Here is a 13431-nt window from a genome sequence, read left to right as displayed (position 1 = left end):
GTGACTATCAGGGCTGGGAGGAGGGAGTAAAGGAGAGTTGTTCTTTAATGGGTATAGAACTTCAGTTCTACAAGATGAAAAGTCCTGAAGATCTGTTCCACAACAATGTGAATATACTTAACACTGTTGAAGTGTACACTTTAAAATAGTTATGATGGTAAAGTTTATATGTTTCTTACAATAAGAAAAAAAGACATATTTTTAAAAAACGTTACTAAACTACATAGCTATATGAAATACAAAGCAATGATCCTATTATTGTTTTTAAAAAATAAAAACAACAGCTAATATTTGAGCGTGTACCATCAAATGTGTACTACTATCATGCCAAGTACATGATTTAGGCACTTACTATGTATTAACACTTAATCCTCACAACCACTCCAAGAGGTGGGTTCTACTATTATATCCCATTTTACAAATGAGAAAGCTGAGACCTAGATGGGTTTGCATGCCCAAAAAACACACAGATAATTAATGGCAAAGCCAGGTTTTAAATACAGGCCTTCTTGAGACAGTATCCACGCTCTCATCCTCTATGTAATACATACATAAAAGTCTAGAAAGATAATAAACCTAATTGTTAACATTCTCTTAAGATAAGATCATGATGGAGATTTCACTTTATACACTTGTTTTAAATATATACAAAGATTATGCACTGCTTTTTATAATGAAAAACAAAAGATATTTACATTTTGAAAAAATTATACTCAATGGGAGAGCAGAGTCTCTATCCCTACAACCACTTTATTTCCTTACATGTCTGTACTGGGATTCTTCACTACAGTAAAGCTAATCTATCTGCTGTAACAGATATGCTCTGCTTCCTTCTTTTTCCATAAACACATCCTTTCCCTGGAGAGAATGTCCTCTCCTTCATCCAAATACACACCTTTTTATCTTTTAATTTTTTTGTTTTTTTTTTTTTAATTTATCAAAATCCAGTTAACGCTCCTACTTTAGGAAACATTCTAGGACTTATTCTTACCTATACCATTCTTTACCTATTTAGTGTGCTGCTTTGAAACACCGCCCTATAGTGGTTTGTGTCCTCCACAGAGCCATCAGCAAAGTTCCTTGAAGATGTCACTACCCTACCCGCCCAAGGACACTCCAGTAGCATGAAGCATACTTAGCACGCAGATCTAGAAATCTAAAGACATTCCTACCAGAAACCAGGGCTACTGGAGACAGGATTGATTCCAGATCTGGGATAGAGAAATTACACGGTAAATCTGATTTGTCTTGTGCCATAAAGCCAGGAAGCAATCAGAGACTAATGGAGGAGAGTCAAAAGGGTACTGAAGCCACTTTGAAAACTGTAATACTGATCAACATATAAAAGAACAAGACTGTAATTGATTTTAATATTTAATGAAGGAAAAAAGTCCAAAGACCCCTAAACTGAAGAATGAGAAAACAAACATTTATGACAACTGGAAGCAACCAGTATGTTATCATTACATGTCCATTACTAAAAAGTAGGAATAATACCACTTTTAGGTGGAACATAGTTTATTCACCAGTTGATGAGGGAAAACTCTTCCTTACAGGTAAAAATAATCAGCTATTAAAGGACCATGGGGATCACGTTGGGGTAGGAATCACCTTTGGCAACCAACATTGAAATAATTATCAGGCAGGGATCATCACGGATGCTAAAACCACTGGGGGAAAGACTGTTGAGGAAATGCATATTCTCATAATGCCAAAATATCATCCCACGGATTACATAGTAATTGCAAAATGAAAAGTTATGTTTGCTATGGTGATCTGGCAGTAACATCCTTAACCCAGTGATCAAATTTAGTACCACTGGGAGTGGGACAACCAGGCATTCTGTGCCTCCTGTCAGTATAAGCAACCAGAAGCCCCTTGAGGACAGTTAAATTTTTCCAAGTTTACAGATATGAAAATAGCCTAATGAATGCTGTTACTCAAAAGTAACACAAAAGACCATATTGACAAAAATCAAAATGTCTGTTAATATCAAGTCCTAGCAAGGATATGGAACAATATAAAATTTCTGACAATGGAAGTGTAAGTACAATCACACTAAAAAACAATTTGGAACATCCAAATAAAGCTAAACAGACACATACCCTATCACCCAAGAATTTTTCTCTTAGGTGTACACTCAAGAGAAACTACTGCACACAGGCACCAGGAGTTAGGTACAAGAACATTTAGAGCCACACTGCTTATAATAGCAAAAACTTGAAACAATCCAATTATCCAGTAACAAAGGGATGAATAAATTATGATATATTATTTCATTGGAATAGCATACAGCAATGAAAATGAATGAACTAGAGCTATGTACAACATGGGCAAATCTCAAGAACACGTTAAACAAAGAAAGGAAGTTGTGGAAGAATACTTGCAGTGATTTCACTTATAAAAATTTCAAAAACCTCAAAACTAAATAATGCTTTATCTAGGGAATCAAACATATGGAAAAGCAAATGAATAATAAACACAAAATTCAAGACGAGGGGGTACCTCTATATGAGGAACACATAGGAGCCTTCTGGCTTTTCCTAGGAATACTCTTTTTATTAAGTAAGGTGGTAAGTATACAGGCATTTACTGTGTCATGCTTCTTTAGATCCTATGGATGACTTATTATTTATTTTTTATTCTAGTCAACATCTAAAAACTTATGTATAAATCTTGACTTTCAGGTACTTAAAACCTCAATTCAAAAGCAATACTACATTATTCATATAATAACTGCATTTATATTTTTCTGTACTTTTGTTTAGTAGTGAACAATACAAAGCTGTCAGTATTCAAATAGTCAAACCCATCACTAATACTAATTAACAAAATAATTAGTAATAAAATACCTATTAGGGGAGAGAAACTACACCAAATCTAAAACCTTACATTTACCTATTTTACGGAATGATTTAAGCTCATAACTTGATGGATAAGACAGGGTAACCTTCAAAATCTGATACAAAGTGTTGACCTTTTGCACCTTCTATCGAGGCAGAATCATTAAATACAGGTTCACAACATGGAGAAGTCTCTGTTGTCTTACTTTATGATGGTAAAGAAATTGTTAGTCATAATTTCTCTTATCATTTATACCTTACCCGCTCTTCAGAGGCAGGAGCTTATGACCCAGATAAATGCTGCCACACTAGCAGACTCAGCTGACAGGGTTCTGAGGAATGCTTTCCAACAGACCTGGCACAGTTCTGGTATACCAGGAAGTAGGCCCTACTGAACTTTGCAATAAAAAATCAGTTTCTGGAGATAAAAACAGGAATTTTTTTTTTTTTAATAATAATAAAAACACTTAAAACTTGAGATCTACTCTCCTAACAAATTTAAGTGTCAATACAATTTTAATTGTTGTCAGTACAGCACTGAATAGCAGACATCTAGGGCTTATTCATCTTGTTTGACTGAAACTTCATATTACTCATCAGTCACTCCCTCCCTTCAATCCCTCCCCACCAGCCCCTGGAAATCACTATTCCTCTCTTTGGTTCTATGAATTTGACTGTATCAGATACTTCATGTAAGTAAACAGAATCTGCAGTATTGTCTTTCAGTGATTGGCTTATTTCACTAATCATAATGTCCTCAAGGGTCATCCATGTTATGGCATATTGCAGAATTTCCCTTTTTTTAGTGCTGAATAGTATTCCATTCTATGTTTATACCACATTTGGTTTATCCATTCATCCGTCCATGAACATTTCAGTTGTCTCCACAACTTAGCTACTGTGAACGGTGCTGCAAGGAGAGAACTTTCTTGCAATGTTTAATTTGGAGGAAGTTTCCCAAGGCCCTCTTTCGGGTTCAACTGCAGCTGCCAAATACACATGTTGAGAAAGGCAAGCCTAGCCTACAGAGTGTTTTGAATTGTTCTTTATTCAAAGCCAGATACAAGACTGATGCCAATCAAAGAAATCAAAATAAAAAGACTAATTATTGTTGAGCTGGGAGCACTACCTGCCCAAACATGAATAAGCGAAGGCTTCATGTTAAAACTGTAGGGTCAAGGGAAAGGGTAATAATTATATTTATATTTCATTACATTAAAATTTTAATATGGAGAGAATACCATGGTTGCTGTGTAGGGCATTTCTGCCTATATACATCTACTACATAGGTTTGCTATTAATACCAAAGATAATTCCTCATTAATACAGAAGGAGGTACCATGCTACTGCTTCTCCCTCCTGACATCTACAGCTGGGTATGTACTTAGCTATGTGCTTATGCGCCTATCACCCCCACTAAATTTACTAAGACCAAACTAAAAATTCTGCAAGTATGCCAAACCTGAAAAAAGGCTCTCAAGAAAAAGTGACTAAAACTTCTATCCACAAACTATATGAACCATACAAGATACACAAACTTCCAACAGCCCTCAGAACCCCAAAAAAGTAACTCAGAGTTAAAGATCTGCTCAACTTTTGATCACCTGCCAACCAAATGAAGCTTGCTTTTTACAAGGCCTATTTGAATATAAGTATAATTCATTCCAAAACCTCAATATTAAGTATTTATAATATAAGCATGTCAATAAAAGGAGATCTCCACTGACCACCAGAAGGTCCTCAAACCAACAAAAAACCACTGACTACAATGTGAGAATTGCTAGCAGCTTGGGATGGTTCAATCCTGGGTTCATGTACCAGTCCTACCATTATTCTATGACCCTGAGTAAATCAAAATGATTTAAAATGTACAGGAACATTTACTGAAGAGTAATTAAATAGCAGTTAAACATTGGAAATAAACTAAATTCAATCACAGGTAAATAATTAAAGGACAGTATATCTATAACATAGCATACAATTCAACCATTACAAAGGATACTGTAAATGTAGCTATGACAGACACTCCCAATATATTAGTTAGAGCAAAAGACTGGCCAATTTCCCTAGGATTATATTATGGTAACATTTTTGTGAAAACATATGCAATGATATGCATATTAATGTATATAAAATGTTTGTAAAAATGCACATCAAAAATTTCACAGAAATTATCAGAGTAACTTTTCACCTGTATTTCCTAATTTTTCTACAGTAAATATATTAGCAGTTATTTCTGTTTAAAAATCATAACCTTTCTATACCTTCATTCTACCTTTAATTTATGAGACAACAGTTGTACTCAATCATTTAACTTACAGCAATATCTAGGTGTGATGAGTAATGTGAGGAATTTAAAGAAAATCTCTATAAATAGAAAAAGTATAATATAGTAATATTTGATGATGAGTTCCAGAAACACGCTTCAATGTCTAGAACTCTATCACTAAAGGAGAGAGAGTTTCAGAGGACAGGGTTGCATTTCAAAGATGCTACATGTTGTTAGGGCAATCCTTCCTGCAAGATGCCTAGCCTCTCACTTTCTTCCTGGACATCCAGTTAGTTAATCACCTTGCCTTGCCACTGCTTCTTTATAAGAAACTATTGCAAGAATTTGTTCAAAACATTGATAAATATCACTTTTAAACACTTTTAAACCCTCCTTATAACTGACTGCAACCGTATTAGGCAGGAGGCTATATGCAAAGTAAAACCACTTACTGAACACTGTGCTAGGCATTTTGCAGGCTCTCTTATTCACTGCCCCCGAAACTCCATAAAGAGGATGTACCATTAGCCCTCTCTCACAAAATTAGATGACTTACCCAAGGACATGGTAGCAAACGGTTTAAACCCAGGTCAGTATCCTTTCACTTGCACTATACTACCTTTTAAGTTCTTATGCATTACATTGGTTGCAAACCACTCAGGTCCTTTTCAGCTCCTTTAAGGGCAAGATAGCATCTGCCCCGGGCTGTTAAACTGAAGGCCTGAAGGCTCTTTGCTTTCTTTTTCAAGCCCATCTATCTCTCTTTCATTTAATGAACTAAGTGTCTACTGTGTACAGGGCACTTAGAGAAACACAAAAATGAGTAAAACACAGCCTCCATTCTCAAAAAAAAAAAAAAGTATTACAAACTCCTAGGAACTAGGAGTAAACTACTAAATTACTTTTAAAATTAGTGAACTACTATTAAATAAGAATGAACACTTCTAACAAATACTATCAAACATGAGGAACTCCTAAAAAGCTGAATTTTCAGGTAAAATGGGTTTTACTCATTTAAAGAACCAAAACTTTTCTTAGAATAAAGCATTTAGATAAAAATATTTCTGTCTTTTTCAGCATAAAACACAGATGTATAATAAAAACAGCTGACGGTGATTAAGTTTGCTAATGTGCTGTTTTACATACACTAAATATTTAGTCTTCACTAAAACCCTGAGATAAGTACTATTAATAGCCCTGTTTTAAAAAGATGTAACAGAAAACAGGTTATTTGACCATTGCAAAGCTAGTAAATGATGGAGTTGTGATTCAAATGAGGCCGGTTACCTCTCTATTCTGCCTTTTGATACACTTATTCATTGATTCAAACATTTGACCAACTACTGCATAAAGAGCATTGTGTTGAAAAATTAGGATAGGGCAGTGAACAAGACAGCTTATTCATAAAGCTCACCTAAATCAGAGACTGAAAAACAGATAAATAAGAAAACAGTCTACAGCCATGCCACCCTGAACGTGCCCGATATCATCTGATCTCGGAAGCTAAGCAGGGTCGGGCCTGGTTAGTACTTGGATGGGAGACCACCTAGGAAGACCAGGTGCCTTAGGCGTTAAAAAAAAAAAAAAAAGTAAAAAAATGAGATAATTAGATTATATAAAATACTACAGAGGAAATAAACAAGGTGGTGTGACAGAGTAACTGGGAAAGGCTTACTTCTGTTATGGCCTCTTGTACTTCTGTTTTTTCCTAAAGACAAGCTGGCCAGACAGCCACTCTAGGGACCAAAGGAGCAAGCAATAAAGAAAGACCACCAATCCTAGTGAAGAAGATCAAAGTAGCAAGGAGAAGCCCTACTTTCAACACAGATGTGGAAACTGGCTTATGAAAAGTTAGCGATTTGATCAAAGTCTCAAATTGAGACTGAAAGAATAGCTATGATTCCAGAAGACAGGTGACATTTTGGATGAAAGAAAGCCAGCCTCTGATGAGAGCAAGAGAAAATAAGCTGGACTCCAAAGAGGTTCCCTGATGGGACTAGAATCCCGTAAGCAATGGTAACTATTTGTTACGAGTGGAGGGTAAGCATAAATGAACTGTGCAATGCTAGGGGAAAGTAACTTCTGTTCATAAGGTTTTATTTGGATGGTTTTTTGTGGGTGTTTGTTTGCACAATGGGGAAACTACAGTAGGAAGATGAATTAAGACACCACGACAACTGACTTGGTAAGAAATTTTAAAAACTGGCCATGGGAGATTGTAATAGGAATGAAGAGAGATAGCTGTGAGAGCAACTTGGGATATGTTTAACTTACAGGTATAGCAATGGTACCAGAAATATACCCGTAGAATCCAACATGAATATAAAATAACTTCAATTATTTTAAAATAACTAAACAAACTCTGCTTAGGTTTTCAAAAATGTGTTGAATTTTTCCACAGATCCCAATGAGCCAATGTTCTTTCTACTGAATAACACCATGCTTAACAGAATATCATCTATGTTTAATGAATATGGTTTCATAGTATCTTTTTAAAATCTCAACAGATAAGTGTCTGTATATATGAATTCATTCAGCATTACAAAATGCCACCTAATCTTTAGCAAAGTAAACTACATTATTCTACTCAGATGTTACACAATTTCCAAAAGGAAACTACTGTGTTTTTTTAAGTCCAGGTCCCACATAGGCCTCAACAAACTAGAATTTGAAAATTATTTTAAAAAAACAAAAGGATTCATACCAAGTTTAGTATGTGGAGTAGTCCCACTGCTATTTTTAGAATGAGCAACATACCTCCATGTGCAACTTTTTCCAACTGATATTAACAAGGTCAAGGATCAAATCCTAACTAAAAACAAGACCTATACAACATAGCTAAGATCTCTTACAATGGCATATCTACAAGTGTGACTTGAGGATTTTATTTATGTTTATTCTGCATATAGTTTTATATTCATATATCTTGTATTTAAATATTTATATTATTTGTATTTGTTGTTTCATATTTTCATTTATTATTTTCATATATGGCAGTGTTTACATCGTACTGGTGGCCTTAAAAAATGCCTTACATTTTACCAGCATTTCACATTCATTGAATAACTTGGGCCTCAAAACAACCTTGTGAAATATGTAAGTAAAAGAATCATTTCTCCTCTGTAGAGTGGTGGAACAAGAGTTCATAAAGGTTAGGTAACGTGACTAAATCAAGATCGCACAGTAACTGGGGAGGACAGAACCCTGACCAGACCTTCAGACTCTGTTCGTGCTCTTCTCCCCGCAGGTAACTACCAATTTAATACTTGAATATTCATGCGTCTCTCTTCAACAAACCTGGACTGTAACTAAGAGTCCTATCACTGCCACCCAGCCAAAATTCTGAGTATCAAAATGCAGGCGGAATACTAGTACTTTTCAGTAAACATAAATATGAGCACAGTTTCAATCAGGACCCCATTCAATGCTAGGTGTGCTCCACTGCACAAAACTTATTAAGACATTACAGCCTTAACTCTTAATAAAACTGAATTTTCCACTCAGGGAAATTCAGTAAATGCAAAATGCGACTCATACCGTTAACTTACGGTTTTCCAAATTAAAAATTTTGGATGCCGAAGGAAAAGAATGAATTCCACAGACCCCTCTCCGTCCTCATCCCCAAAGTTGCTTAAGTGTCAAAGCGCCGTAGTAAAACACAAGGACAGAGGTGGAGCTGGAACCTATATTCTTCCTCTCTTCTACTCCCACCATCCCCAGGCAACCCACTCCTCAAAGCCCAGTGGGTCTCCTCCGACCCTCAATCCCTTCGGGACCAGAGTGACTACCGGCCCTGGAGCCCCCCGCGACCCGACACCAAAGCCCTGCCGGAAGCTGCGGCAGCGGCGACTCTCTCGGCTGGGGCGGCCCTCTTCTTCCGGTGTGCCCACCTGTCCCAGGTAGCCCGCACAACTGGCAGCCTCTGCCCCGGCAGAATATGCGCCGCGGGAACCGGTCCCTCCACGCGGCTCCGCAGGGCAGCGGGCCGACCCCGGGTAAGTCCGCTTCCGCTTCCAGCCCACATGGCCTCGACGAGCGCGCCCCGCCCCCGCGTGCGTCCCGCGCGGCCCGGGTCGCGAAGGGCCCAGGACCGCGGGCGGCGGGCGGGGCGCCGGGCTGAAGGGGAGGAAGAGCAGTCCGCGCCGATGGGAAGAGGAGGAGTGCGTCCCGACCGGCCGCGAGGGCTGGCGGGGAGGGAAGCGGAGGGAGTCCGCTGCCGCCGGCGCCGCAGGCGTCTACCTGAGAGCAGAAGTATGAGCCCTGGATGCCCAGTTTGATGCAGGTGGGACACTGGAGCTTGGCCTCGCTGCTGCAGCCGTCCGTCTCGCATACCCGTGTCTCCACGGCCGCCATGCTGCCAGGCTGCTGGAGGAGCGCTTCACCGAGGAAGAGGAGGAGGGAGGGAGGCCGAGCCGGGGGAGGAGCTCGGCCTGCCCGGGCTGGGCGCGGAAGGAAGAGGCTCGCGGGACCGGCCCTGACCACGCTGCGCGCCCCGCCCCCGCCCCGCGCGCGCAGCTGGCGCCCCGCCCCCCGCCCAAGGGCCCTGCCTCCGGGACGAGCGCGCACGTGGGGGCCGCGAGGTAACCCTGTGGAGACCACCTGCTCCGCGCCCACCCCGGAGGGGTACCCCCAGGGAGCGCGACCTCCGGGGGCTGGGCGGAGAAGGCCAAGGGAGGCCAGCTAGGAGAGGCCCACATGCCTCGCGCCCTCTGTTCCTAGAGAGAGATACCCAGTCGTCCCTTACGGATTGAATCTGAGTGTCCTGAATGTCCCCGACGCTCGCAAGCTGTTGGAAAGGGCGCTCCACTTCTCTGTGTTAGTCCATCTGGCAGCTCCTTGGGAAAAGAAAGTAATTCCCTTTTTTAAGTTCTATTGCTTACTGTCTAATCTGAGGCCTAAGGATCACCGCTCATTCACAAAAAAAGGGAGCCAGAGAGTTGCCTATGAGGAGGTGGGCTGACATTTGCATGGGCCCTCGGTGGTGCCGGATATTTTTTCACACTACCCACCTCCATTCACAATCTACAGAGCTGGCGATAGTAACACAACAGTTAATAGATATCCACTACAAACTTTAATTATATTTTATACATATAATATTCTTTGTATTATAATTGTTTAAGAGGTAAATAGGAGAGAATTGTGTTAATCTTGAAATGTCATGATTAACTGAGCATTAGACGTCGTCTGATGCAAACCTGTTGCCTAAATCTCTTCACCTACATCCCAGATCTGCCATTTTCTGACTTGTACTTGAATACCTCCTGTCACTAGGATAGAGGAACTAATATTGATCAACGACTAAGTAGTGTAAACTTTGTATTATCTAATCCATTTTTAAATTCCATATTTAATAGATGAGAAAAGCTCATATTGTGTTTTAAATAACTTAGCTTTGCATTGTAAGCAATACAAATAATGTAACAAAATCAATAAACTTTAAATGTGATATACACATAAACAAAAAGACATCAACCACTAAATATAAGTATATATTATACATGTATATATATGTATATATGTACCTATAAAATATTTTTTAACAAAAACAGGACCATACCATGCAGAGTATTTAGTTAACCGCTTTCTTCAATTATTGTATGGATAATTTACTGAACCAAACTCACTAATAGACATTTGTTATTTTTAATTGTTATACATTGTAAACAGGACTTCAGTGAATATACTTTTAGCCAGAATTTTGCATATGTCCTTATTGTGATATAGTCTTCAAAATAGAACTGCTGCATCAAAAGGTTGTTACTGTTTATTTTTTATATAGTTTGTCAAAATTTTTTTCAGAAAGTATATACGAATTTACTATGGTCAAATTGTACTAGAGATCTTATTTCCTGAGACCCTACTAGTGCTCGGTACTATTTTTAATTCATGTCTTTTTGTTAAATGGAAGTGATGTCCTTTTTTATTAACATTTGTATTTCTTTTATGTTTGCTTTTATTTTTGCAGAAAAATACTAAAAAAATGTCCAAGACACAAATTGGCCAAAATACAATCAACTAAGCACATTTCATTTGTCTTTTCTACCTTCAGTCCTTGTCCACCAGAATGTTCAATGTTTACATACCTGCCACTGATGAAATTTTTATCCTACATATTCACATAACATGGATTACTCTTAGATTTAGAGAAAAAAAAAACAGTAAATTCTATTCCTTTTCTATATAATAGTTCTTTATGTATTTGAGATGAACTGTCATGTCTTATGGCTTATCAGTTCTTACAACATTCTCTTGTATTATATAGCACATTTAGATGACTTGCAATCTTTGTCCATCCACTCTGAAGGAATTTCACTTTGTTGACCCCTGATGGATTATGTTCAGGATTGAGCTAATAAATGGAGGTACAAGAATTGCTGAAAATTCTAGTCCAAAAGACCCTAAGGGTTCTCCCTGCGACCAGGAAGACTGAAGACTCTCCTACCCCTGCTGGCCATCTGCTCTGAAGGCTGCTGCCTCCTTGCATCTTTAGGAAAGCAGTGCTAGGGGCACAGATGTTACATTAAAATAGGCAGACCTCAGTTGAAATCTCTCTTTTCAACCCCCCTCCCTTATGTTTCCATGGGCAAAATTGTTTAACTTCACTGGCCATATCTGAAAAATACTGGTTAGGGTACCTACCTCATAGAGTTTTGTTATAATTAAGTTGGATAGAATTTACGAAGTGCTTAAAAGCCCAATAAGTGATACTGTCATTATTAGCCTTGCCATCAGCATCTCCTTCCATGGTTCTCTTTACTCCCACAAGACAAGCTATTGAGTGAGATAAACTTCCTAAGACCACCTTTCTGGCTGTTAAGATAATCACCCAGATCTTTTGTTTAAGCATAAAAACATGACAGAACATAGGAGTTTTTTTACAAAATTATGTCATAGTCCCTCTTTAATTCTTCTTTCTGAAATCTTAACTCAAAGTCCCTATTGGACATTTGGTTACTATTTTCATTCCTGTGAGCAAAGTTCAGCTAACACACTTCCAAGAGGAAGAATGGACTACAGGATCTCAGATGAGAATTTGGCATTTTTGAAAAGTCCTTTGGCACTGAAGGCACTTGATTCCCTGGACATCTGCACAGGAAAAAGCACTTTGGGGATAGTATCTAAGCATATGCCCAAAAGCCATCTATCTAACTAGCTATTATACACCCAGTGTCCACAGACAGTTCAAATTCAACATGACCAAAAAGAAACAATTATCTTCTATTTACCCACTTTTGCCACCTCACTTAAATCTGCTTTTTCTCCTGAATTCCCTATCTTTCTTAGTGACACCCTCTGTCTACTCTTATCTCCCAAGTTAAAAATTAGGCCCCTTCTACACACAATGCAATATATATATGCCTTACAGGTAAATTATACACCTGAAACTTACTGGATTTCATTAACTAATGTCACCATAATAAAAAAATAAATAACAAATTAATAAATAAAATAAATGTAAGAAAGTGTTCTGAAAAGCATGGGATTTTACATTATGTTGTAATAAAAGGAAATTCGCATCTAAAAAAAAATTAGTCTCCTTCATCTTCCTTGCCACCCTCCATCATATTAATCACTCAGTCCTATAGATTTTATCTTCTAAATATTTTTTATGTGTTCTCTATTTTCTAATAGCTGCAGCTTTAGTTTAGGCCATTTTAAGCCTTTGCTTGGACTATTACAGCAACCTCTTAACTGCCTCTAATCCATTGAATCTACCCTGATATCAAGCTGATTTTCTAAGAGACAAATCTGAGCATGCCTTTCCCTTTCTTAAAATCCTTCATTAATGTGGGGCCTGCAGAGCTAGAGCCAGGGTCAAAGAGGTGGACAGAACCTGCAGAGTTGGGGCCAAGTAAACAGAGGTATGTTACTAGTCAAGGTTAAGGGGATCTATGCAACCACCAAGGCCAAAGCTAAGGAAACAGTCAAAGGGATCAGGGGCTTGGTACATAAAGGGGAAACGAGTAAATAAGTAACTATATGAAGGATAATGAGAGCCAAGTTTTTCTTTGTCTGAGAAGAGAGTTACAAACATGGAAAGAATGAAGGCTGGAATGAATTGTGTTGTTGGATTTAGAAATATTGATGTCAACTCAAGGTTTTGATAGCTAAGGAGATGGATAGTATAGATGAATGTGTGTGCATGTATGTGTAAAGCTCTGACCCCTAAAAGGGCCTAATGGCAATGAGCACACCTAATTTCCAGATCTTTGTTTTTAAATACAATTCTCCACTAAAAAGAATCAGGGCTCCTTGGGGAATTGGAGAATTGACTTGTTCCAGGGCCAGAGCAAGGAAAGTACAAGATAAGTCTAG

At 38.4% G+C, this 13431-nt stretch overlaps 1 protein-coding gene and 1 pseudogene across 2 annotated transcripts in view; one reads left to right on the top strand and one right to left on the bottom strand.

Annotated features, from left to right (window-relative positions):
• The window catches only part of METAP1 (methionyl aminopeptidase 1), a 53375-nt gene extending 43821 nt beyond the window's left edge, over nucleotides 1–9554 (bottom strand). The window contains exon 1 of one of the 2 annotated variants that reach the window (XM_039845775.1): nucleotides 9352–9554. In XM_039845775.1, coding sequence (XP_039701709.1) covers nucleotides 9352–9465 — 114 coding nt within the window. In that variant the 5' untranslated portion in view covers nucleotides 9466–9554. The remainder of the gene's footprint in view (nucleotides 1–9351) is intronic. The other variant, XM_039845776.1, reaches the window with a different exon arrangement.
• On the top strand, nucleotides 6565–6683 carry LOC120588383 (uncharacterized; annotated as a pseudogene).
• Nucleotides 9555–13431: the final 3877 nt, after the last annotated feature.

Source organism: Pteropus medius, unplaced genomic scaffold (assembly GCF_902729225.1).
Source record: "Pteropus medius unplaced genomic scaffold, Ma_sr-lr_union100, whole genome shotgun sequence".
Taxonomy (NCBI): Eukaryota; Metazoa; Chordata; class Mammalia; order Chiroptera; family Pteropodidae; genus Pteropus; species Pteropus medius.
Note: the sequence above shows the minus strand (reverse complement) of the source record. Positions and strands in the feature narration are given on the sequence as shown.